Below are 25,110 nucleotides of genomic sequence, written 5' to 3' on the forward strand. Positions count from 1 at the left end.
AGTTCGGCAAGGAACTTCTCCTTGTTGTTGACTTTGGAGAGGTGTTTGTACACATGCCTAAGCGAAACTCCTCTGTTGAACACTAGCTCGAGCCTAGCTTTCATCTTCATACCCACGTTCTGTGCATGGAATGAAGGATTAATAGCTGCAGCCAGGCGAGTTGCTGATAATTTCGAGAAGCGAATTGGGAATTCCAGTGTTCAAGTCTGTGTATATGGCTGCAGAATGATTCTGGAGTGTCCTAATTACCCTATAGCAGCTACTCGTACGGCATGAGAGAATTGTTCCGCCGCATCTCATCTCATTGGCTTCAATGTTGTTTTGCGTGTCCAGCAGTCTCGTTCCATATGGTTCACTTTCCAGTGGATATCCAATGATGCTCAATCTACGTTCCGTCGTTGCTACCATTGGTCCTGTGTCGAGAAATATGATATCAGATCTGCACATGAGGATGTCGGCTTGTACTTATGATTGAACATCAAATCAAGGTGAAGAAACACCAGGAGATAGGTACTTAAGAGAGCAGCTTGAAAGTAGTTGACGTGTAAATACCTTCCTGTACCAGATGAGTACTAATTGGAACGGCTTAAGCAAACCTGGTATTCCCCGTAGAATACTCAAAAGGGAAGAAACCTTCTTCTGGGGAAGATAGAGTTCATTATGCTGTACAAACTCGGCAATATCTGACTCGTGGCACCAATGAAATAACAACCATCTCCATCTGCCCCTCCTCCTCGCTCCTCACAAATGCCCGATTCGATGCACATCAGCTGCATCCAGGACACATCAACACAGGCCATGAACGAATCATCCCATCTCACTCAGCCTTTCCCCGCATTGCAGGCTGGTCGGGCATGATCTCCCCGCTGAACTTATCTTCGGGTCCAGGGGTCCCAGTCCGGCTTTCGATGTGGCGGTAAGGGAGAGCTAACTGGATGTGAAGCTGACATAATTTCGAAAAGAACGGTTGGGCTGGAAGGAGAAAATGAAGAGAAGAGATGCATGCCACGAAAGAAAACTTGCCTCGATAAGCCAGACCTCGACCCTTTGCATTACCAATGCATGGATTTATGTTTCGCCTCCAGACCCTTTATGCTTTGTCTAGACTTAGGGAAATTGGAAATCCGTTTTCAACAAAAATCCGAATTAAGTTCTTGGGTTGAAATGTCGTGCTCAATCACGTTATTGATGCCTGGATCTTAGACGCGATCCGCCACTTTGCGCCTCCGCTTTTCGAGGGTGCAGGGCAGGTCCATCCCATGACTGCCAGAACGTAATAGTAGGGTAATAATAAAGAGCGAAGAGACGGATCGGAGAGTCTCAACCCATATATTTGATTTTTCACTGCGAAAAATTCGCAATCCATAATTGCCTCATTTTGACTTTGATGGTATTTGCCATCAGAAATATTCTTAACAAAGCTCGTAAGACAAAAAAGAAGACAGAGACACAGCCAATCCTTGGCCTGCCATCATACCTTCGCTTGGAACATTGGACCCCGGAGCCGGCACCAACTTGACCCTGCCATCAGACCTACCTTGCCTTTGCCTGCCCTACCTTGCCTGACCGCAATCGCAATTCGTTTGCGCCTCATCCCGCCGGGCCTCGTACAAGCACGCCATCCAGCAAAAAGTGACGACCTCGTCGCCGCTCCCTTTCAACCTGCCTGCACTGTCCTTCGCCAGCTCACATACCTGGTCCTACATAGCATTGCTCTCTTCCCCTGGCCGATCACGACTTCGTCCCAGCACAGCATTGATGCGCTTCCCTATCTGAGTCAGACTGGCGCTCCTGGCCCTCGTACAACTCTCCTCCTCTGCGCGGCTGAAGCGACCGCCGACCAGTCCTGCCCTCTAATCTCTGTCCAACATGGCGTCAATCCCTCACACCGACCCTATGGCCCTGCGCCAATCCATAGAAGTATCGTGCGACCGCCGAACAAAGAATTCCTCCCATAACCACCATATCTTTTCGAAACGCAACGGCGCTCTGGCCAACAGTCATGCCATGACTATCGAAATGCCGTCAGATTCGCAGGCAGATATGCAAGATCACACAATGGACATGGATGCTGCGGTGCTTGTCTCAGAGTCTGGAGAGCCTCCCTCTCATGATAACTGCAATCGCCAGCACGAGGGCGACGGAACAGATCCTACTATCGCTTTATCCTCATCCAGCAAGGTCGCAGGCATGACGGTCGCCCCGTTTCTAGCCAGGCATATACCTGAGCAGTATGCGCCGATGGGGTTGGCCTCTACTTCGACGACAACGCAGAAGGATCCAAATACAAAGTACTGTTATCGCCATCGGCCAGACTCGAAATGTAGGAGGACGGCAGACGAACCTACGATGGAGAACTTGCAGAGGGTATGTTGAGAGATGGATTATGGAATGGATGAGGACATAGCTGACTGTTAATAGGAACTGGAGACCTTATCTCAAGGAGATCAACAGGGCATTTCGCACGTCTGGTCATTGTTCTCTGCTGCACCCGCGAAACACAGAAACCTCATGCTTCAGGGTATCCTGACGCAATGCTGCTTCCCTCAACTATCATACCTCTCCACCGCTGTACGAGACCTTATTCGAATCGACTTCGTCGCCGCTCTTCCCTCCGAGATATCGTTCAAGATTCTGTGCTATCTGGATACGACATCGTTGTGTAAGGCGGCGCAGGTCAGCCAGAAGTGGAGGATACTAGCAGACGACGATGTTGTCTGGCACAAGATGTGCGAGCAACATATCGATCGGAAGTGTATCAAATGTGGTTGGGGATTGCCATTACTGGAGAGGAAGAGATTGAGAGATTGGAAGCGCCAACAACAATTACGTGCGACCGGTAGAGGGCTGAATGAATGGTCACCTAACCTCACACCAATACCTGATGAAAGTGGAAGTCTGGAGCTGGTAAAGGCTCCATCGCTAAGTGGATCGACAAAGAGAGATTGCACTGCCTTCCAATCCGACTTGTTAGCTACATCACCTGAAGCGAGCAAACGGCAAAGAATGAACCCGGAAGATTCATACTTCGGCAAGCGGAAATTCCGGCCATGGAAGGATGTGTACAAGGACCGATTCAAGGTCGGGACGAATTGGAAGTACGGCAGGTGTTCGACCAAGATCTTCAGAGGCCATACGAACGGTGTCATGTGTCTACAATTCGACGATAATATTCTCGCCACTGGATCCTACGACTCAACTATCAAGATTTGGGATATCGAGACCGGAGAATGTTTACGCACACTTCGAGGCCATACTTCTGGAATTCGGGCCTTACAGTTCGACGATATGAAGCTGATCAGTGGGAGTCTGGATAAGACTTTGAAGGTGTGGAATTGGCGAACAGGAGAATGCATGTCTACCTACCGAGGCCATACAGAAGGAGCGATAGCAGTCAACTTTGAAGGTAACATCCTGGCTTCGGGTTCCGTGGACAAAAGTGTCAAAATCTGGAATTTCGAGGACAAATCTACTTTCTGTCTTCGAGGACACAAGGATTGGGTCAACGCTGTCAGAGTAGACTCCGCATCTCGAACCGTCTTCTCCGCTTCCGACGACTGTACAATCCGATTATGGGATCTCGATACCCGGAAAACAATTCGGATCTTCGAGGCACATGTAGGACAAGTACAACAAATCACCCTCCTACCTCCTGAATACGAACCCGAAGACCTCGACGGCGAAGACGACGACGGAACAAGCAGTACAGCAAGCTCAACCGATCTCCACTCCCTTCTCTCACAAACCGAACAACCATATGGCGACGACTGGCCTAGCGGTCGTCCTCACCCACCCCGTTACATGGTCACTGGTGCATTGGACTCCACCGTCCGCCTCTGGGACGTGTCCACAGGCCGCTGCCTCAAAACCATGTTCGGCCACGTTGAAGGTGTCTGGGCCGTCGCAGCCGATACCCTCCGCGTCGTCTCTGGCGCCGAAGACCGCATGGTCAAAGTCTGGGACGCGAGGACAGGGAAATGCGAGAAGACTTTCTCGGGCCATGCTGGGCCCGTAACGTGTATTGGGCTTAGCGATAGTAAGATGGTGACGGGGAGTGAGGACTGCGAGGTTAGGCTGTATAGCTTTAAGATGGATGAGAGTGAGATGCCGGATCCGGATGTGGTTGTTGCGCATACACATACGCCTTCGCAGTAGAGGGATGAGATGCCGTGGTGCACTCCTCACTCTACCTCTTTGATTTTTGATGCGGTTCTGGGAGCATGCATTCGTGTGTGCGTTTGCGTTTGCGTTCTATTTATTGCTGAATGGATAAATATATCAGGACCGGCGCATAAAATGGAAAGAGGCGGACTCGCCTCAAGGCATTAACAGTACAGCGATGAACAAGCGTTTTGTTTTCACTTCTTTTGATTTGGTTTGAGTTTGGGTTTCAGTTTCGATACCTTGACTGCATCGCATGGGTCTGCTCTGCTTCACTGGCGATAATGATATGGGAAGGAAGAGATTAAAGATATGGGAATCGGGATCTGAATCTGGGATCAGAGTACGGCGTTTCTGGGACGATGGATGGATTTTCCATTCTGAGGCATGAATAAGCCTGGGCATCGGCAAGACGGAAGGGCGCACTGCGCTTCTCTATTTACATAGGATAGGATATGGAAGTCATAATTCATCCAGCTAATTCTATTTCATTATACATGTCGTCTCCGTTCAGGTAGTACATCGTCATCTCAATGGTCTCAAAGTGCCAATCACAATTTCTTCCTTCTTCCTCTCCCACGCGAAGCCCAAAACATTAGGTAAACAAAACAAATCCATCTCGCTTAATCTCAAGATCTCAATCCGCCCATTCCATCCGTCTACTCGGAGCGAGATGATTATTCCTGCCAATGTGTTTGGTGCAGTACCTTCTCGAAGTTGGAGAATGAAGACTTCCCACCATTTTTTTTTTTTTTTTTTTTTTTTTGGTCGGGGACTGGTTCTACCCACGAAAAGGTAAATAGATTGGCTTTCTGTGAAGATGCGTTTGGATTTGAGTTTTTGGTCTGTAGAATTATTTTTTCTGTTCGTTTCGTCGGTAGATGTATGTTTTGGGACACATAAAAGGTTTTTCTATTTAATATATTAATGTGAATTCTAGGGCTTGGCTTGGCTTGGCTTGGCTTGCGGAAATTGATTTGTGTTTGGTCTGATTTGGAACTGGATACGGTGTCACAGTCTAAATTCTATTATTCATTTCCAGGACATGCAATCAACTCAACTCCTCCCCCCAAACCCTCATTTGTTAACCCCTCCAGCGTACATTCTAAATCCACAACAAACTTCCCCACCCCTCCCCTCCCCTCCCCTCACCTCATCAAACATAAGTCATATTCCAACTCCCCCCTCCCTCAGGAATAACCTCCTTATCCAGCCCACTCAAATTACTCACCGTCATCGCCACGGGCGCCTTCCTCATAAAACTCTGCAGCACCTCCCTGGGAATCAGCGACAGGTACCCAACGTGGAAACAGATGAAGAAGAACTTGTATTCTTTGACGAACTGCACGAGTCGGTCTTGGAGGGACGTGGCGAGGATGAGGTGCGGGAAGCGCTCGGCGAGGGTGTCGAGTTGGGGGGGGATGAGGGAGTAGGCTGCTTCTGTGGGGTGGGTGACTTTGTTAAGAATAGGATATCATGGAGACGATTTCAAATAGAAAGAGAAGGTTAACAAGAGAAGGAAGAGAACGAACCAAGTCCAAAATCAATCAATGTATTTTGCATATCCAACACCCGGTATTTCGTATATAGCGTCGAGTTACTCGATGATTGCTCCTTTTTCCTGCCTGCTATATGGATCTTATACATGACGATCTCAAAGATGTCGGTTTTGGCGTTGAGGAGGCGAGTGAAGAAGTCTATGTTGGGATCCAGCCGTGAGGGGCGGTTGATCATGTCCATGATTATGGGTTTTTCGATGATCCATGTGAATCTGTTTCGTGGTTGTCAGCTGTTGATATCGCTTGTATCTTGAACTTCTTCCAAAGACGGAAAACCGGAAGAGGGTAAATTAACAGCAAAATCCGAGAAAGTAATCACCCACCCCTGCCAAAAACTAACACTCTTCCCCAAACTCTCCATCGTCCTCCCCAACACCCCCGCGCACCCCTCATTAATCCCCACTATCCACTCATTCCTCCTCGGACTCCCCACCGCCTCCAACTCAGTCCACACCACCGGCCCTGACCCCATTCCCGATCCTCCAAGCCACTCCCTAACCATCTCCCTAAACTCCACTGGCCTTACCACCAACCCCTCCGAATCAATCCAGATCCCGTAATCATACTGCAGGTATGCCGCCGCAGCGAGTTTCTTGATAGATTGGTATTTGTACTTCCCGTACGTGCGGACCAGGGAGCTGGTATCGTTTGGCGAAGTAAGGGTTTGAATTTGCGGTGGGAGCAGGTCGTAGAGGTTATAAAGGGTGAGATTTGGGGGGTAGGTGAGTTGGGCTGAGGAGGTGGTGTTGTAGGAGAGGTAGGAGGAGGTGCATGTTGGTGGGGTGGGGGAGGAGAGGAGGGTTTGGAGGGCGACGATGTCGGATGTGGAGCTGAGGATTAGGGAGATTTGGATGGAGGAGATGTCGGTTATGAGGCAGGCCATTGAGTGGAGCATGGTGAGGACTTGGGGGAAGTGTGGGGGCTGGGTTTGGTCAGTGGATGAGATGGAGTGAGGTGGGATGAGGATGGTTATGAAGACTTACAAATGTTGGAATTATGAGCTGGATGTTCATGTCCGAGGATACATTTGGTGTATCATGAGCGTCGGAAGGCGAGGCTCGGTTGTTCTTTCTGTCTGTCAACGACAGGACGATATACAGAATACAACAAAAGCTGAAAACCATCCAGGCCCCAAGAGCGATTTGTATTCTCAGTATCTTTCCATTCTGAAGGTCTTGGTGCGTATATATAATTTCCTCCTTTTCGCCATCCTGGGCTTCGTTCGGTAGCTGATTCGCGAGAAGTGTCTCGCTTGACGCATCTGCATCGCTGTGTTGACTTCCTTCTCGCCTGCCGAACGAGCTGGGCAGCAAATCCCGAAATCGTTTCATAGCGTGTTATATATCTGGATTGCGAAGTCCGAGATCAAAAGAAATACGACAGTATTTTAAAAGTGAAGTTGATATGTTCTCTGATTTGCTTTCGCGCTTCTTCAGCCATCGATAAACCCCCTTGCATTCTGATACAGGATGGCCGATATCACATTCCACATTGGAAAAGCAAGGTTTCGCGTAGTGGAGAGACATCTCACTTCACGTCAATAAACCGCCACTGAGTAAACGTCACTCCCACCCAATGAGTCTGTCACGTCTTAGGTTCTAGATATCCCGTGTCATACTCCATTCAAGGACCCCACGTTCGCCAATGAAAAATCGACACAGCCATTGATGAGTTTGCCAAATCCAGTTTCATTTCTTTTCATTTTATTTTAATCCTTTAACAAGCTCCTATCTATTTCATATTTCTTTGCAATGCTAACACGTAATATTCGTCAAAACCTCTAACAATCAAAATTCTCTGTCGTTCTCGTCTGAGCACAACTGTGGTCAATCTTTACATACACGCCATTTTACTTCCTGGTACAAACAGTGTTGAGCCAACGCGCACACTTCACAGCACCATTGTCAAAAGCCCTCCAATGTATGTCTCCAACCCAGACAACGAACGGTGTAGTCAGGATTGCACCGACCCAGAATCCAAGACTGTAATTTGGATACCCATAAGGCAACCAGCTCTTGCAAGCTCCAACAATCACCGTCCCAACACTAAACAACATAGTCCAATGGACGATATAGAATCCGAACGAGATGTCTCCCATGTAGCTCGCCAGTCTGGTTGTGAATGGCTTTTGCAGCACCTCCATATGCTCGAAGGAGAGGAGAAGCAAGAATGCGCCGATCGAGACCCAGAAGTACTGCTCGACTGTTTCGCTGCCTCCAAAGGATTTTGGAGTAAGGTGGCATAGATTGCGGAATCCGTATGACGAGCATGCTTGAAATGCTGGCCAGCTGCCGAGGAAGAGACCAGCGATGAAATTGATGGTCCAGAAAACTTTGGTCACAACACTCCACTGAATGGAACTCTGCATCCGCTTTGGACCAATGTGACCTGCTTCCAGCTGTGTCTGAGCCTCCGCCCGGGAAATTCGAAGTTCGGCTAGAATCGGTCCACATGTGAAGAGAAAGGTATCCCATTTACCCAAATGAAGGAAAAATATCGCGAAGCAACCCAGCAAAATCAGTCTGTAGAGCGGCCTTGTGTTTCCAAGTCCAAGCACAAGCAGGAAAACCACCATGGATCCGCGGAACTCCATGGACAGAGTCCAAAGATGCGGTAGACCAGGTGGGTAATATTCGTTCCAGGAACTTGGATCCAGCATATGGACAATCACTGGCACATAACCCCACCATTGGCGCCATAATGAGTTAGCCTTCGGCAGGCAGACGTTCAGCGTGAAGTCTTCGGCACCATAGCAAGTATAATAGACAATTGTTGCTGTTCCGAGCATAGCCGGCACAATTGGGAGGAACAGTCGTGGGGTTCGTCGGAAAGTAGCAGAAGAGAGATTGTCGTAAAGTGCTCGACTGTCGCCTTTTCTCGCTAGTTGAAGAGGTCTGTACGAGAGGACAAAGCCCGAGAGGATGAAGAATATGGCAACCATGAAACGCCCAGAGTAGAGTAATCGAACAAATGGAAGCTGCCAGAAGAAATCTTCTGGGAGACCTCGGTATCCGTTATGTATCCAACGTGCGAACAAGGAGTGTTGGACGTAGACCAGAGATGCTGCCAGCCCGCGTACTCCGTTCAAGTAGGAGGTTTCTGTAATCTTCCTCTCGGATTTCTCGCCGTTTCGCTGCAGAAATGAAGGCGTAAGGAATACACCTGTCATCTTCGCGTACCGAACAATCCTTGACTGCTGTGACTTTATCATTGTTTGTTCCTTTCTCTCCTCCTCCAGCTCAAGCTCCAGGCCATCGGTGGAACCTGCATCACCAGGATGAAGAGGCTCGTAACGATGCATTAATTCCGTTGGTAGTAACAAAAAGAAACGACGGAAAACTCCCATGTCATAAATTGTGAGTTGGCGTGGTATCTGTTACTTGCAAAGTTGGGTTGAGTGAAGGAAATAGATATCTAGAAGATACAGTTTGCAATGTTCGGTGAATCAAGCCATTTAATTCTCAAGAAGCAACTATCAACTTTCGCATTCCATCGTTACATTCCCCCATCGAAGCCAGCCTGAGCTGATGAAACATAAAGATTAACGCGTATGGCGCGTATGAGAACGCGTAAAATCAAGCTTCATTCCTCATCTTTGAAATCCCCTCAAGCACCTCCAATTCTCGCTAACTGAAACTCCCCCCCCTTCGTTCGCCCTCACCCCATTCCCATTCCCGCCCGCGTCCAAACCCAGCCACTCGGGCGGGCTGTCTCACCTCCAACTCCCTTGAATGCGGCAGCAATACGCTCCAATATGCTATCCACGCAGAACCAATACCCAGAACCGAGCCAGCAAGGACATCAGATGGATGATGTCGATTATCTAATACGCGAGTTACCGATACCGATATTGCGATCGCCAGTGGTAAGAAAACTATCAGGAGTCTAAACAATGGCTTGCTTGCTCGTACATCTGAGAAAGCGGATTCATGATGAGTTTTTGAGTAGGTATGGTGGCGAGGTTTGAGAATCGAGAGGCGAAGGGCGAGGAAGAGGGAAAGGTAGGCCAAACCAGCAAAATCAACTACGCAAAATGATCCAAAGTCAGTACGGCTGATTGTTACATAGAATAATTGCAGAGAATCAGTCATGAATGCGAGAACGGCTTACCAGAGGAATGTCCACTTGGAAAACTCGCAAAGCCCTCGTCCAAGATGAACGAATCTGTCTGCCTACACACCGAACTGTCTACCATTCCCGTACCAAAAAACATGACAGTTTCATTCAAGTAAACGGCTGGGTCAACCTGACATCTCGCGATAAGATCCGGTCGTGGCTGCCCAGCGAACTTCTCTAACGCATTCGAGATCCCGAACGCGAAGAGAATCGCATATCCGATACCGAGCCATGAGTGATGTAAGTCCTTCAAGCGAGATCTCATATCCCAAGATGCTGTCTTTTGAATTGTTTGATTGAAGGATCTGGGTATGTGACCGAGACGTAAGATACAAAAAATGAAGACAGTGATTGTAGGAAGGATGGGAGCGAACAGGACGGCGAGCCAGATTGGGACGATTTGCTTGGGGTGGTATGAGAAGTTTATGCTGGGTTCGAGAAGGGAGAATTGCGTTTTGTTGCCAGTGAGGAAGCGGAGTGAGGCGATTAGGATGCCCAATATTCTGTGCTGTGGTTAGAACATATTGATGTAAGTTGAGATGGGGTATCGCAAGACTTACAGCATTAGCAGCCAGTCGAGGACATATCTAGTTGGGGACGCTCATTAGACTTGGTCAATTGAAATGCACTTGATTCGGAACTTACGACCATATCTTCCTCCACGGAATCTTTCTGAGTGTAGGCATCTCCCTGACTTGCGTGGATTGTTGATCTTGAATCATCAAGCAAGTCTTGTAAGAAACGAAGAGCGAAAGCGGCCAGTGCCGTCGTAACTGCGTTCTATCCGAGAGTTAGATAAACGAATGTTTGATGTGTATGAAAGAAACTTCAATGTTCTCTATAGTCCGTTATCCATTATTGATATAGATAGATAAAAACAGAAAAGTCGGTGGTAACTCCTGATCTCGTTTGTAAGCAGGGAAGACACCAGGCAGGCATTGACCAGCCTCAATGAAGCGAACCACGGTCAACCCAGCATAGAATTATATCTCCTCGAAATCGAGACCAATCTCAAATAACTATGTACCAAAGGTCCATATGAGGCGAGAAGCCAATTGCCTTCGCGTACAGCTGGCTACTTTGCGAGCAGAGCTGTTGACCGCTGCATTCCAAATTCGGATTGATCTGCAGGTGCTCAGCCCTTCCCTAGCCTCACTTTCCCATCTGAAAGCGTTTACCAAAAACGCGATGCTTGTAAATGCTTATTTAAAAATTATAATGCGCATTGGACGCCACTGGTAGCACGAAGCCGTATCTCGTAAGCAGGGTGATCTCGCTTAAGATTGTTTATTTGATGCTGAGTAATAGGACTGTGCAGGTCAGTAGCGTGGCTTCGACGGATTGGGAAAACGCTCTTGTAAGCAGGAGTTTGACCTGCCATGGTATGAGATATACGGAAAACTTTTGTTGGCAACAGCTGAATGGGAATATGGATGATTTCGCGTCGGAAGGGGAATCGAGGGATTTCTTTCTTGGGTAATCTGATGAGGCTAATCGTGAAGGGCATGTCGCTTCAAGACTGAGAATCTTGCGCGCGACTTCATGCGGGGTAGAAGAGATAATCTAAGTGGGGTGTGCTCATAAAATAAGATAGATGACTGTTTCAAGCTGATAATAATATCGGGATTGAACTTCGTTCTTGCTCTAGGCTAGTTTTTCAGTTACGTGGATTTGAGGGAAACTGGACAGCAGGATGAAAGAAAGGCGCGCGCGAGGCTCTCTGTTTTTATTGACTACGTTCAAACTCGAAATAGAAAATTATATGACATTCTATAAAATATACCACCACACAATTTTAAATTTCTGCGCACTCAGTAATCTCCTATTTCCTCTGGTCCCAATGCAAAATCCTTCTCCAACTTCTCCTGAGCTCTCATATACTTGATTCTCTGGAACACCACAAGCCAAATGCAGAGATTGAAGATTGTTACAGCGGGGTTAGCAACACCCAGTGCCCAGTTCGTGGTCTACTTTCTCCATCAGCACGGAGTACCCAAATATTCAAGACAAAATTACTTACTCCTCTTCTGCAAACTGTTGCAAAGTCGACCACCCCCTCAAAACTCGGCTCAATTTTCCTCGCCAAAGGAGAGCAAGCCCATCCCCAGAGATCATGACCAGTCTTACCAGTCCGATATAGAACAGCTACCACAATCCAACTAAGGATATGTGTCACTTCGATAGTATATGAGATGATTGTTTCGTAAAAGTTGATGTTGTTAGCAGCACGGATAGAGCGTGTGTATGCGGCCATGGTCAGAAGACCGATAATGATACTGATTCCAGAAGAAGCGAGTAGCATTATCGAAGGCCAAAGTGATGTTTGTCGTGCCCATGGTCCGCGGTTGTTGCGCATTATTGTGTGGGTTGTCGCATAGCTGTAGATGGTACGGCTCTCGAGGTAAAGTGTTGCGCCTGCTAGGACGGTGCCCAGGAGACGGGATATGAGACGTAGGATGCGGATTTTGGTTTTGAGATACTCGTGTTGATCAGTTGAGGAGGTATGGAAGAACGTAGTCTAGGATGTACGTACTTGGTTGGACTGTGCCAGGTTTTGTTTTGAACGCTCGAGCGTTTCTCGTTCTCCTTGATACATCTTTTCCGATGTTTCTTCCCGCTGAGGAGAATCGGGAGGAAAACCCATATTTGGAGTGTGCGGTAGCACAGAGTAGGATGGCTGTGACTTTATCATAGCGAATGCTGAAGCTTGCTGATGTTTATATGAAAAGCAATCTGATTATTTGAGGCGACAACGTTCTCCTGAGATGTGCCCAACTGCCAAATCGCCCATTCCAGTCTATATCTGGTTGAACAAAATGATTACCAAGCATTCGGGTGGATACTATAGCTAAATGAATTGATTTCACAGTTGATATTTGACTCGTATACATGGTTGAGTCCAGCTGCGTGGTGTTGGCGCAGAGTTTCCCTTTCGGGAAATCGCTCTCCTTTGGGTAACACGACCCGACTCCCTGTTAAATCCAATTCTCCAGCTAACGCAAATTTTGAATGGAATGACTGATTCTTAGTAATAATAATCAACCGGACGCTAGCAAAACGATTTGGCATCCGTCCTTCGAAGTTTAGGAAATGCCCCCTGCTCGACCCATTTTGCGAGAGGTGAGATGCCTTGTGGAGGTGCGACTCCCAGGCCTAAACTAAGATCGAAAGAAGCTCAGTAGTACTTCCAGTGGATATGAACAACATCGCATATCATAAATATCCGTAATCATTGCATTGCAAATACCCAATAGATGACATTTCCACGATTGTCCCTACTCCAGAAGAGAACTAGGAACTCCAACAAAGTCTAACACTGCCATGAGATCCGCTGTTGAATTTATCTCTCCTGAGAAGCAATCCGTGATATTCCCAAAATACTTCGTGTGGGCATTCTTCAAACCCTCAATATTTTCCGGCCAATCAGCTCCCGCATTCCCACTCTCGTTGAAGAGTCCAGTGTATTCTGTGATATATTGACCAGTAACAGGTATATTGCTGCTCTTGACATGATATTCCGGAGAGAAATGATCCCAGCCTCCTGCCTTGTGTTGAGGGAGCTGAGGAACGATGTCGTTGGTATTCGTAACTCTGTAATTGTTACCTTTGGCTGGAGCTTGGTTCGTGATGTAATTCGAAATGGAATCAAAACCCAGGCGTGGTTGACCGTACGTGTACTGTTACACTGTCAGCTTGCTCAAAGGGATATGGGCAGGAGATGAGCTAACCAAGTCTACTGACATTCCCCCGTTTCTCAATGATGTCGCTGCTAGAGCAGCCAGAGCCCCTCCCAAGCTATGTCCTGTAGCAATTACTCTGTATCCTGGATGCTCAATAACAGCTCTAAGCACTGAATTGGTGACAATGCTCTCAACATCCTGCCACGCATGCCAAAACCCTCGATGTATCTTACATTCATTCTCGCCCGTGCCACATAGATTGGTAGATGTAGGTAGGAATGCCGCATCTGTCAGCTTGTGGAGTGTATTTGCCGTGCCTTGGAAAGCAAGAACAATGAGATGATTGGTATCATCGACGGCTACAAAACCAATTGTGTTGGATTCTCCAATACTGAAATAACTGTCAGTTCGTTCCAAGGCTGAGAAGTGAATGTCGCGAGCAACTAGACAACACTCACTTCCAGAATGCTTCAGTAACCCATGCATTTGACTTTTCGACGAAGAGGCAGTTTTCTGGCAGACAGGAGATGTATTGACCTGCAGAATGTGTATTTCCTTCACAGTATGCGGCTGCTGCGAATTGGGAGACTGCTTCCAGCTGTGTAGTGAGCTTTAGATCGGTAACTTGCCACTGTCAGTCCAACGTTACGGAGGCGCTGTTGGTTTCTCTCACATCTTGGAGCAATTCTTGCTGGTATAGCGAGCGCTGTCGCGATATAAGTTAGGAAGAGGAGGTTTGAAGAGGTAAGCACCATGTTGCTGATGAAAGAGTTGAGAAAGTGGATAAAATATCGTTGAAAGCAATCTTGAGCATACAAAGTCATGGAAGAGTTTAGTACTCTCTTGCTGTATTAAAGAGGGACATTTTGGTCGCTAGCGACAAATGCATTACCACACTCTGGGATAAGCTGATGGCAACGTGTTCGGGTATGCCCAAGGCGGCTACGCCACAGTCTACAATGATAAATCTCAATTCTCTCCAGCATTACAGTCAAGTTGATGACTACAAATACTTCCGCTAGATCATTGTGGTCTTGTGGAAATGAGGTGCATATCAAGTGTCCCCCATTCCCCTTTTACATTTAGCTGTCTTGCTCCTAAGTGAAGATGCCCATCGTTAGAGTCTTCGATTTCCAGGTCTCTCTATTGCATCCACGATATCACTCTTCTCATTTTCATCCTCCAAAACAATATGCGTTTCTACTCGCCACTGTTCTTTCTCCCTTTGATCGCACTCATCGTCCAAGGCACTTCTTCCACCACAACGGTACCAGCGTCTGGATCTGCCTTCGCTCTCTACCCGAACACCGTTAAGTCAGTGGTACCTTCAACTGCCACTGTTGGAACCTTCTTCCCAACACCGCTTTTTGATGCGCCGACCACGACTACATTAAGGTAAGTACCTAAGTGCCCAGTTACACATCATCCATGTACGTTCGCTGACGGTACGCTTGAAGCTTTGGCACTCCCTCATTAATCGCGAACACGAAGGCGAAAACGAACGGCGGAGTAAGGATCAATATGTTCGGTGGTGGATTCGTTATGACTGTGCTTGCTATTGCTCTGGCTTTGATTGACTTCTTGTTGTAGATAACTAGGATATTGTAATTAGAGAGGCGCTGCTGTGTACAGGTGCTGTTGTTGCCAGTCTCGCTTAACTCCGCCACACTCCTTCCGAAAACAGAAAACGCTCGTGTCTTGGTTTTGTCAGCATTGCTGCCAAGCTGCATCGATAATCAAACTCCCTCCAAGGTTCAGTTGAGCCTAGTTTCCATGTAGATTTGATCCCTTGCATCGTCGAGTCTCCGAAAATTCATCCACTTTCCCTAATTTTGGTCCTCGCCCGCGTTGTTAATCAGCATTGGCTGTTTGCAGCTGGCAATAAGATAAAACGTACTGGGGTCAGAGAGGAGCTGTGAAGAGCTGATTGCTAAGTGTTGAGGCCGATAAGAAGCTTGAAAGGTAATGAAGACATCTGACAGAGACATAATTCGGCTCCAGATCCCCATGGCGACTGCAGGCGATAGTAAGTGGCTCTCACGTGTGTCAGCTGTTCCCAACGCTGAGCTATCCAAAACCATGTGGCTAAAGCCCAAATACAGGGCCATCGTTACGAAGAAAAAGTCGCAATAGCTAAAGCGGTAGGTTTTGATTAATGAAGGAGAAATGTTTCTAGCTGTTACTTGTCTTCTCAATCAGTTGCCCCCTGAATCTGGAGTGTGACGCTTTTAGTTACACGAATACGTCTTTTGACACAAACTTGCTTGCTGGACACACAGGTGAGATGCTTCCAAATAAGATACAAGCACTGGTTTTGGGCATTGAGGCAGGTGTACCGTATCACACTGATTACATCTGTTCAGCCACGCCAGCGGACACGTCAGTGAAAGTGTCGATCAACAATCGAAGCAGATTTATGAATTGACAGTATGCTTAGATTTTAATCAGAGACTCTTTGAAGTTTTGTCTGCCATTTCAATGTTACGAAATCACTTGGAACATGTGGTGCATCCCCGGTTCTGATGGTTCACGATGCTTTTGCTGCTTTCAATATCCTCAAGAATCTTGATGCATCACACTAATCACAAGGATAGGACTCAAAGATCAAATTCAGCATCGGCAACATGAGATCACACAAGCGCTTGAAAATTTGGAGCAGTAATTATTTCAAAGTTGCCAAACAATGACAACGATCCTGGCAAGTTCGTGTTCCATTTACATCAAAAGCATCACTCTAAAAGTTTGGAACTTTTTAAGCCAAAGCATCGGCAAGGTCCGTGATATGTTAGAGGTCGTGTTGAAATCCAACAAAGTCCATTATGCTTTGCATACCCCCAGAACTTCTTCCAACGCATCAACCCCGTTACCCAGTGCCCCATACATAAGACCAAGTCACCATTCCACATCTCTAGGTCCATCTATAAATCCTCAGGTTCTGAGAAGAAGAATACGATCAAAAGAATTTGTAGTGGAGCTTGTGATTAGCTCGGAAAGGTAGGCCTGTTATGAAATACGTTAGCCGACGAGGCGGGAAGAGGTTAGCGAGCTTCAAAATGTGTCTTCAGTGCCAATAGGGGTATCTGGCCTACATGAGGCTTCCCTTTCAGAATAGGTCAATTTAACATATTACACCGATTCAGTTATCATGAATGATTGGAAGCAGTTGCCAAAAGATTAAAAAGCGACCCAAATGGCTTAATTCTGAGATTGAGCCAAGACTGGCTAAGCGAGTCAGGGATAAACAAACACAAGTCAGCCGTCATGGAATGTCACATCTTCAAATTTGAATTGCACAGATATCATAAATTTCCTCTTTGCGCTAGAATTCGGGGCTGGAGGGAGGGGATACTGGATTGGAAGTTCCCACTCAGTGCTGCGACAATGGAAATGGAAGTAACGACCATGGGGTCGACAGACTGGTATATTCTTGAGTGGTGCCAAAAGGGCTTACTTCTTCATGTTTCCGCCCCCGCCATAAACCTCCACAATGCCTGGCTTTACCGCCCAGATACGATTCTCTGGTCCCGTTCGGGACTCCCTCGTGGGTCTCGTTTTGCTGCTTTGGGATGTGTTTGGTTGGGCGGGCTTGGTGCCTGTGGCCTTTCTGCTGGTGAGCTGGGGAGTTCAGTTCGGGTTCGGGGTTGCCATTGCCCCTCTTGTTGTGAGTAAATCCATTAGTACCCTATGGGTCATGGTCTGATATTGTGATTGTACTGCTGACAATGCGTAGTGTTTGATACTGAGCACAGTGACGCATCTGGCGTCCTTGCTCGTATCGTGGTTCGATCCCAGAGAGCCACATCGCGACCCTCAGGGGATCTGGAAGTTCTGGAAGGCGATTGGGACAATTCTCGGCCTCACTTTTGGTGTTGCTTGCTGCGGCGGCTCATTTTCATATGCCTGGAGCACGCCCAACAAGGGCAATATCATATCTTTTCTGGTGCACTTGTTCGCCCTTGTGGCAACTGCAGTTTTTGTGTACGGGGAGTGGAACGGGTGGAGGAAGGCGACTTAGAAGAGTCGTAACGGCCGCCCGGGTGCCATAAACCTGAAGAGGACTCATCCTTAAATGGGCGGCGGCAGGCGCTGTACTGGGATTCCTGACCTGACTTCTCGGTCCCATGCCCAAGACGAATTCGGCCTTCACGTGGCCTTGGGTGTTAGTATTTGAGAAACGGAGATACAATCGCGAACAACATATACCATGTTCGCCTCCGAATCTCGAAGAAGCCAACGAATTCAACAACCACAACAACACGATGCGATCCTCAAAGCATAACGACTTTACGATCGATCTCATAAGCGATACACAAGGACTCACGATTGGATGAATCAAGTACCAAATGTGAAATTAAATATGTTTCCGGAAACGACTCTGTTACTTGCGGCAGGCGAGAAACTACGTCGACATAGCTGAGAATTGATTGGGCGTCCGATAGAGAAATGCGGTCAGCTGATGGATTGGGATGGGAATAAATCGGTCGCAATGCTTCGTAGGCCCTCTTGTTGCATGAATAAATTGAAATATAACACGAGACACGTTGGAAGTCGATGAAGATCCAAGGCATCACCATCAGGACCATCACCGACAAACGCTTTCTTGTTTTTGGCAAGAACCAAAACCAATAGACGGCATACAACTACCATAAGTTCTTTCAATGCGGCATCAGCAATTGGCGACCACCGATGGACAGACCAAGTCAGCCTGATGTTATCTGGGACCCACATGCACAATGCGATATAGAAAGCAAGGCTCCACCTCAATGAGACAATGATTGAAGTGTTCCGATGGCCTTGTTTGCACTCGATGCACACAGAAATAGAAAGACACGAAATGTCGAAAGTCGGGTACTAGCCATGATTTCGCTCAGCCATGAGCAACCTCAGAAGCAACTTCAGAAGCAACTTCTTGACCAGAACTCGCCCCCTCCGAACAGACAGTCAAACTTCGAACTTGAACAAGAAGCGAAATCTTTCACATCGAACGGAGAGCAATTAGAAGGAACACATTTGCCCTGGTACCTCCTCGCACGATAAGCCACATCATAAGATACCAAAATTCAACAGTCACTTTATATTTATTAGCCAAAACAGCAACCCAATCTTCATATGGATTGGTGACTGAACAAGCAAAATCATGACATTGCCAACCAAGTACTCGTTGGGGATATACATGAAGGGAGCAGGCGACGCCATTCATAGAAAGCGGTATCGCTTCACTTGGCTGTCCCTTGGACTTCAGGGATAGCTCACAGCTTGCGAATATTGACACTCGCTTAAAACGGATCGCCTAGTTCGACGCGACGTCATTAAGGAATGCTTCGTGGAGAATGTCGGTACCAATTTTCAGCTTCCTTCGGCTCGAACTAAGCCTAGCGCACTCTTTAAGTTCGCTCTCTGCCCACCAGTTCTACTCAAACCCACGAACATAATTATTTTTGCATTCGCTGCATCAAATCTGGAGTCTCGACCCGCGAAAATTTGTTGCCGAATAGGTTGTTTCTAGGAGAGAAACCCCTTCAAGCCGTACAGTGAGTTTGTCCTCTTTCACAGATTTGGTTCTTTTGGTTCCATTAGATTTTACCAGCTTGCTGATCAGGATGGGAATGTCAGACACTGGGAATCATGTCTCCATACGAGATGAATCCATTCAGTGTATTCTACACAGAATGCATTTCCAAATTTCCTCGTCAAATGTACAACGACGACGGTTCGACAGGATTCTGGCTTTTCTTGGCCGCAGGATCGATGAACCTCATAGTGATCCTTTGGTTCGCTTTGACAGTGTATACCATTGCTCTGTTTCCAAGAAGATATATGTGGCTACTTCCAGAGTGCGAGAGGATGCGAGTCTGTCAGGAACTCGTGAATACAGTACCGGATAAACGCAATGAAAAACTCCTGGACATGTGCTCTCACTGGGCTGGCTCGAAAGACTTCTGCACCGATGAATTATTCGCGCACGTCAATTCAAAATTTCAAGTCATGGAGGATGCAGGTATGATTGGACCGGATGGTAATATTCTGTATGAATTGAATTGGGGATTTTTGGAGGACGATATTCTGATAGCTGACCTGCTCGAGGGCGGGAGGAAGAGCGCTCGCTTGAGGAAGAATTTTCTTGTCAAGGAGTTCTGGGATATTCTTGGGAGGGCGCCCAGTATCTTTGTGGCTTGTACCCGGAGATATCCTTCCATAAAGAAGAGCATCGAGCAGTGGAAGATGGCGAGGATTGGGAGGGAGAATGCAGATGAGGAGAAAGGAGAGGTGCTGATAGACGTTGAATAATATTGGCCTGTGGACGCAACTTAGCTACTCGAGGCAGTAATAAAGTAAAAAGTCACAAGACCGAATAGGCGTTATATTCTGGATTGCGACTACTCGATCTATTAAGAAAGATGCAATGGACGTCGCCATTAATGAAGGCGGTCTCGGAGACATTTCAAGGAATATTGCCATATTTCTTACCATATACACTCCTTTTCACGCAACATCCGAAGGATAAGTCAAATTGCATCGACTCTTCAATTTGGAGACCTACTCAACATGCTGGTCACAACGCTGGGAATTACTGGAAAGTCCCGTAGCATATTCTTGTGCTTTGCTTACCAGCTCGGCCTTAGGGATAAAGATGAATAAAGTCTCGGAACATGAGAATACAAACCAACGCACTGGGCATAGTCATTTTACTCAATATGAAAGAACATTGATTTACGCAACATGAGGAAGTTTGGAGAAAGGAAGCTGTCGCTTGGGATTGTTGCCCTCCTCAAACAGTTTAGCGCCTCGGCGAATTGATAAGCTTTCTCCTCCTCCCTCCACTTTTGCTCCAACATCCACTTCCCCATTAAACTCCTCAATGTCCTATCTAGGTAACGATACTCGATACTAGAGGCATGACGAAAAAGGTTTTAAGATAAGGTAAGTACCGCCCGCTGTAAGTGACATCTCCTTTTCATGTTCATATAGAGATGGATTCCTCACACTCCAGCCGACGAAAGAGCCATCCATAACATATTCCACAGCAATGGCACCTCCTCCATCCCTCACAACCATAACCCTCTCCCCCTCCGAACTCTCCTCCAAAACTCTCACATCGCACCACCTCCAAGCCGCGCTCGAAGCCCTCCACCGCGACGGAATCCTCGTCCTCACCAACGCAATCTCAACCACCCACCTCGACACCCTCAACTCCCGCATGGTCCCCGAAGCCCAAACCCTGTACAACCGCACAACTACTCACCATAACTTCGGAAAAGGGACTGGCAACATCCAGCAAGACGCCATTGTCGACCCATCCTTCATCTTCGACGATGTAATCGCCAATCCGTTCGCTATTGCGATTTCAGAGTGCATGTTAGGACCGAATCCGCGTTTGCGTTTCCAGAGCGCGAATACAGCGTTCAAAGCCGAGAAGAGACAGCCCGTGCATGTAGACGTGCATTTCGATTTCCCAAACATGCCCTTTGGGATATGCGTGAATATCAACTTAATAGATGTCGATCCCGAACATGGCAGTACAGAGATATGGCTGGGTAGTCATCTAGATACAAGCTGGAAGGCGTATGTGGAGAAAAGCGGGAGTGTGATACCGGAAGATATTCTGGAGAGGAGGAGGAAGACTTGTCCGCCCATACAGCCGGTCATACCGAAGGGGGCGTTGATATTGAGGGATTTGAGGTTGTGGCATGCAGGCATGCCGAACCGGACGGAGGATGTGAGGGTCATGCTTGTGACGATACATTTCCCGGCTTGGTATCGGACGGAGCAGAAGGTCTTGTTGCCGGAGAGCTTGAAGGGGAAGATTGAGTGGGGAAATCTGGTGCCGTGTGTGGAGTGGGTTCCGGATGGGTATGATTATTTACAAGGACAGCACGATCATGATTTTGATTTGCTGCCGTAGCTTTCAATTGATTGATCATGATACTGAGGCACATGTAGCGCTTGACTAAATGTATATGGCATTAGATCTCAGATCTGGAGTTGAAGTCGTCACCCGGCGCCAGTAATTGCGAGATCGCTGTCCGAGTTCATTCAGTGGAAGCGAACGTTTGTTCAGAGAAGGCTTCCATTACCAATTAGCGAAACACTTTCATGTCTCGACCTATTTTACCACTATCTTACCAACCAAAAGTACAATTTATAGCAGTCAAATTCTCCAGACCACCCATTACCCAAATCAGACAAGGTATCTCTAAGCATTCGTCTCCTCGCCCCTATACTCACTGGTCGTCCCCACCTTCCTCCACGGCCTAAAAGCATTATCCTTCCCCTTCAACGGCGCCGCCAATTCTGGAAAATGTCTCTTCAAAACACTAACCATTGTCTCATTCTGCACCCACTTCATTCCCTCCTTCGTATACACCTTCTCATTCCACGCATCCCCCGCAAGAAACCTGTCAGTCTTCAACCTGCGACTCGCCATCAGAATGAATATCCTAAACGCAGTGTCGCTGAATCCGAATCCCTTGGGTAACGGCTCGCAGAACATGCCGGCCATGAGGTCGACCTTCTCGAGGTCGTTGTCGTATACTGAAGAGAGTTGATTGGCGAGTTCGCCGTTGTTACCGGTTAGTTCAAGGAAGGTCTTAGGAACTTTCATGTGTACGAGACGGCGGAACTCCATGTAGCGGGGCACGCCTCGCTCTCTGTCGCGGAGGATGTCGAGCGTACCCATGTCTCGGGTCAAGCCGTCAGGAGATACCAGGTGGCGGAGGAAGTTGGGAGTGTTGTGATGGGTGATGGCGCCTGGGTAATTGATCCCGAAAGAGTAGAAAGCATCGGCGAATGAAGTCTTGGGATTGATTGCATTCTGAGCCTTTTGGAATGCGAGCTCTGCGATAGGGGTTGTTTTGGTGTGAGCACCAGTTTCGGTCGAGAAGAACGCTACGTTGTCTGTGATTTCGTCAGTACCTTATCCCAGAAGTGTAAGGTGTGTCCATACCGGGAATCAGAGGATGGAGTCTGTATACAGAGGCGAATTCTTCTGTCAGAGAAAACGGGACATTATGGAAATCTAGCCCAGAGCCAGGAATGCCGCCAATAATGTCACTTTTCGCAACGCGACCGACGAGTTTATGTAGTTTCTCTCCAATGATACCCCACCAGTTTGCGTTCAAGGCAACCTCAATCGTCGGATGATTGAGGATAGCTGGAGTCCATTCGACCGTGTGGATCTTGGCCATCAATGCACAGTTTATTGTACGAGCAGTGTCGAATATTTGATCACTGTCAAACATACGTTAGAGAATCCTTCTGTTAATGGGGTGTCGAATTGACTGACCTGCTCCAGTCTGGATACTTCGCGAGCAACATATCACAGATACTGTTGTGCTCTAGAGCGAAGAGAGTATGCATCAGCTCTAAGCCTAGCCACCAGTTGGTGTTGAACCCCGTCTTCGGCAAGTCATTCTCATCTCTCGGCAAGAAATCCACGAAACCTTCTCTTCTCATCGTAAGCTTGCCGTTTGGTGCCGTATCACGAAGAGAGGTAGTAATTGCTTCGGATGATCCATATATTTGAGAGGCATCCCACCAAGCCCTTTTCGGTTGTCAGAATGTCGTCTCTGAATCGCTTGAAAGACAGACGTGACTTACGTATTCATGTTCTTGTATCCTGGGGCTTCCTTGTCAAGTTCAGAGAGAGGCGTATCGGGCTTTGAGCGGGGTATCTTCATGTGTCCAGATGGCCAAGTGTCATGGAAAGGAAGAGGTATCTCAACCTCGTCGGTTCCTGGCGCGTTCTAAACTCGTTAGCTTTCGAGCAAGCCAGAATCACTGTTTACACGTACCGTGTCGTGGTTAAACCAGTCATGAACCTGAAATTGAATCCACTACAGGTCATCAGTGTCACATATTCTCAACAGATTGCAGCCTTTGAACGCCTCGAACAAGTACTTACAGCGGCAGCAAGCAAATTGACAATAGTTGCTGGCTTAAATTTCGTCCTTGCCAGCAATTGCTCGCTCACCAACCTCGGACTTGGATTGAGCAGTTCCTCTTCACTCGGCTTCTTCGTCTTATGTCTGGGGACATTCCTACCAAACCTCATCCCAGAACATCCCATCAGCGGCTGCTCCAACGAATTGAACTTTCCATCCGAGTTCCTGGCGTACAAATACCGCTCATCCTTCATTGGACAGCTAGCTGGCGTCCCTTGAGCGGCAGCATCGGGATAGACATCGTACAAATTCTCGTGATCGAGTTCGAGACGAAAGGCTAGTAAATTGAATACGCCGAGATATTTCGGCAGCTTATGCCATGCAACCACTTTGTTGACGCCTTTGAAAAGCTTAATGATGGTCTTGTCAACGAAAGATTGTTTCTCGGGCTTTTGGCCCTTGGCTACTTTTGCCGTTTTCGTCATTTCTCCAGAACACCAAAACTCAATCTCTCGACAGTACAGTAGGAATCAAAACCTAAATGAGAAGAGGGCCATGAACCGCAGTTATAGATAATGAAGTCAGCTGAAACGCATACCATGCGTGTCCATTATGCAGGCGGACATAGCCATCCTATCTGATGGCCATCTCACCGTCCCATCACTAATGTCCGGCGCCGAGCTTGGAGCTCTGTGTTGTCACCAACAAGCCGCCTGCAGTTGCGATAGGCCCAAACAACTGGCCCAAGCTTCAGATTCCCAGGACCCAAGATGCAGGATTCAATACAAGGCTGAACAGCTTGTAACGTAGCCAACTTCAATTGGTCGCATCGCGCCAATCTTTTTGCTGGGACGGTAGTCGCCTCCATATAAGATCCCGTAAGCGCGCCCCTTCATACACTCGTATGATCTCACTTTGTAGGGTCCCCATGCTGTAAGCTGTAAGCTGCTGAGCTGTGTACTCCACTGGAATGCATTGCATTGCATGCGGAGGATGGACGAGAAGATGCATATAAGCCGCTTTCTATTGCGATTGATTGAGTGGCCGATGACGATTGCTGCGGCTCACCGAATCACTGGATTCGAGGACGGTGAGCAAGTCTGGAGAGTGAGCCCGTCGGCGCATATCCCCTAATGCAACCCCGCAGGCCTGCAGATTCAGTGACTGGTTCCAAGCCCGTATCGAGTATAGGTGGGTCCATAGATGCAGCGCGAGAGACGGAGACGGCAACGGAAGAAACTGGTCGGCGACAACGTGTATGAAGAGTTGAAGCCCGACCAAAGTTTGGGAGCTTTCAGGGAGAGTAACTCGTCTGGTCACGTGGAAGCATGGGCCTGCCCCTTGTCGGAGAATTATTCATTGTCAGCCTCAACAATAATAATATCACGAAACAAACTATAATAAAACCCTGCCACCCACGCCTACTTCCTAGTCCACCGCAAAGTCTATATGCCAAACACACGGGAACTTCCAAGATACGTGAAGCGAATTTTGAGGATTCCCTTCCATGTCCACGGCTTTAGCCTTCGTCTATGCTGACATCATTGGCATCTATTTAAAGCTCAGAACAGCTCTGTGGATATGATCAAATGTCTCAAGCAATGCTTACTCCAAAAAAATCTTACCAAGAAGCTGAAAAGGTAAAGATGTGTACCCGGTGATGAAGCTAATCCAATCCTTTTAGACCATGGTCATCACCACCTCATATCATTA

The 25,110-nt window shown here is 47.6% G+C and overlaps 11 protein-coding genes across 12 annotated transcripts; 5 read left to right on the forward strand and 6 right to left on the reverse strand.

Moving 5' to 3' along the window:
- Positions 1-1,117: 1,117 nt before the first annotated feature.
- ONS95_010116 (uncharacterized protein) lies at positions 1,118-5,178 on the forward strand. Its single transcript, XM_058503686.1, has one exon. The coding sequence runs from the start codon at positions 2,512-2,514 to the stop codon at positions 4,153-4,155; it is 1,644 nt and encodes a 547-aa protein (XP_058360399.1). The 5' UTR covers positions 1,118-2,511; the 3' UTR covers positions 4,156-5,178.
- A 134-nt stretch (positions 5,179-5,312) lies between these two features.
- Positions 5,313-7,084, reverse strand: ONS95_010117 (uncharacterized protein). Of its 2 annotated transcripts, XM_058503687.1 has the most exons (4): positions 6,704-7,084; positions 6,044-6,642; positions 5,694-5,932; positions 5,313-5,601 (listed from the first exon to the last, which is right to left on the reverse strand). In XM_058503687.1, exons 1-4 carry the CDS (start codon positions 7,049-7,051, stop codon positions 5,318-5,320), a joined length of 1,470 nt encoding a protein of 489 aa, XP_058360400.1. In that variant the 5' UTR covers positions 7,052-7,084; the 3' UTR covers positions 5,313-5,317. The 2 variants fall into 2 exon arrangements, with proteins under 2 accessions (XP_058360400.1, XP_058360401.1); XM_058503688.1 differs by having other exon boundaries at positions 5,313-5,932.
- A 485-nt stretch (positions 7,085-7,569) lies between these two features.
- On the reverse strand, positions 7,570-9,066 carry ONS95_010118 (uncharacterized protein; the record flags this gene model as incomplete). The annotated part of the gene is made up of 1 exon (XM_058503689.1): positions 7,570-9,066. The coding sequence occupies one exon, from the start codon at positions 9,064-9,066 to the stop codon at positions 7,570-7,572; it is 1,497 nt and encodes a 498-aa protein (XP_058360402.1).
- Positions 9,067-9,807: 741 nt separating this feature from the next.
- On the reverse strand, positions 9,808-10,522 carry ONS95_010119 (uncharacterized protein; the record flags this gene model as incomplete). The annotated part of the gene is made up of 3 exons (XM_058503690.1): positions 9,808-10,339; positions 10,397-10,423; positions 10,482-10,522. 3 exons carry the CDS (start codon positions 10,520-10,522, stop codon positions 9,808-9,810), a joined length of 600 nt encoding a protein of 199 aa, XP_058360403.1.
- A 1,125-nt stretch (positions 10,523-11,647) lies between these two features.
- On the reverse strand, positions 11,648-12,528 carry ONS95_010120 (uncharacterized protein; the record flags this gene model as incomplete). Its single annotated transcript, XM_058503691.1, has 3 exons — positions 11,648-11,803; positions 11,857-12,315; positions 12,370-12,528. The coding sequence occupies 3 exons, from the start codon at positions 12,526-12,528 to the stop codon at positions 11,648-11,650; spliced, it is 774 nt and encodes a 257-aa protein (XP_058360404.1).
- Positions 12,529-13,111: 583 nt separating this feature from the next.
- On the reverse strand, positions 13,112-14,271 carry ONS95_010121 (uncharacterized protein; the record flags this gene model as incomplete). Its single annotated transcript, XM_058503692.1, has 4 exons — positions 13,112-13,513; positions 13,565-13,907; positions 13,975-14,140; positions 14,190-14,271. 4 exons carry the CDS (start codon positions 14,269-14,271, stop codon positions 13,112-13,114), a joined length of 993 nt encoding a protein of 330 aa, XP_058360405.1.
- Positions 14,272-14,493: 222 nt separating this feature from the next.
- On the forward strand, positions 14,494-15,106 carry ONS95_010122 (uncharacterized protein; the record flags this gene model as incomplete). The annotated part of the gene is made up of 2 exons (XM_058503693.1): positions 14,494-14,911; positions 14,974-15,106. Exons 1-2 carry the CDS (start codon positions 14,709-14,711, stop codon positions 15,104-15,106), a joined length of 336 nt encoding a protein of 111 aa, XP_058360406.1. The 5' UTR covers positions 14,494-14,708.
- Positions 15,107-17,003: 1,897 nt separating this feature from the next.
- ONS95_010123 (uncharacterized protein) lies at positions 17,004-17,531 on the forward strand (the record flags this gene model as incomplete). The annotated part of the gene is made up of 2 exons (XM_058503694.1): positions 17,004-17,177; positions 17,247-17,531. The coding sequence occupies 2 exons, from the start codon at positions 17,004-17,006 to the stop codon at positions 17,529-17,531; spliced, it is 459 nt and encodes a 152-aa protein (XP_058360407.1).
- A 1,256-nt stretch (positions 17,532-18,787) lies between these two features.
- Positions 18,788-19,953, forward strand: ONS95_010124 (uncharacterized protein). Its single transcript, XM_058503695.1, has 2 exons — positions 18,788-19,047; positions 19,130-19,953. Exon 2 carries the CDS (start codon positions 19,142-19,144, stop codon positions 19,802-19,804), a length of 663 nt encoding a protein of 220 aa, XP_058360408.1. The 5' UTR covers positions 18,788-19,047; positions 19,130-19,141; the 3' UTR covers positions 19,805-19,953.
- Positions 19,954-20,343: 390 nt separating this feature from the next.
- On the forward strand, positions 20,344-21,419 carry ONS95_010125 (uncharacterized protein; the record flags this gene model as incomplete). Its single annotated transcript, XM_058503696.1, has 2 exons — positions 20,344-20,437; positions 20,542-21,419. The coding sequence occupies exon 2, from the start codon at positions 20,544-20,546 to the stop codon at positions 21,417-21,419; it is 876 nt and encodes a 291-aa protein (XP_058360409.1). The 5' UTR covers positions 20,344-20,437; positions 20,542-20,543.
- Positions 21,420-21,710: 291 nt separating this feature from the next.
- Positions 21,711-25,088, reverse strand: ONS95_010126 (uncharacterized protein; the record flags this gene model as incomplete). The annotated part of the gene is made up of 7 exons (XM_058503697.1): positions 25,007-25,088; positions 23,418-24,948; positions 23,308-23,349; positions 23,114-23,259; positions 22,800-23,057; positions 22,461-22,744; positions 21,711-22,411 (listed from the first exon to the last, which is right to left on the reverse strand). The coding sequence occupies exons 2-7, from the start codon at positions 23,880-23,882 to the stop codon at positions 21,711-21,713; spliced, it is 1,896 nt and encodes a 631-aa protein (XP_058360410.1). The 5' UTR covers positions 23,883-24,948; positions 25,007-25,088.
- Positions 25,089-25,110: the final 22 nt, after the last annotated feature.

This window comes from Cadophora gregata (genome assembly GCF_030347475.1).
Source record: "Cadophora gregata isolate MNR1 chromosome Unknown scaffold_4, whole genome shotgun sequence".
Lineage (NCBI taxonomy): Eukaryota > Fungi > Ascomycota > Leotiomycetes > Helotiales > Ploettnerulaceae > Cadophora > Cadophora gregata.

What these genes read in the sequence shown, in the direction of transcription:
- ONS95_010116 (XM_058503686.1), top strand. Translation starts at nt 2,512, where the DNA reads ATGCTTCAGGGTATCCTGACGCAATGCTGCTTCCCTCAACTATCATAC.
- ONS95_010117 (XM_058503687.1), bottom strand. Translation starts at nt 7,051, where the DNA reads ATGAAACGATTTCGGGATTTGCTGCCCAGCTCGTTCGGCAGGCGAGAA. An exon ending in AGCTCATAATTCCAACATTT is followed by an intron (nt 6,643 to 6,703) that starts GTAAGTCTTCAT and finishes GACCAAACCCAG; the next exon opens with CCCCCACACTTCCCCCAAGT. An exon ending in ATTGATTGATTTTGGACTTG is followed by an intron (nt 5,602 to 5,693) that starts GTTCGTTCTCTT and finishes CCCACCCCACAG; the next exon opens with AAGCAGCCTACTCCCTCATC.
- ONS95_010124 (XM_058503695.1), top strand. Translation starts at nt 19,142, where the DNA reads ATGTCTCCATACGAGATGAATCCATTCAGTGTATTCTACACAGAATGC.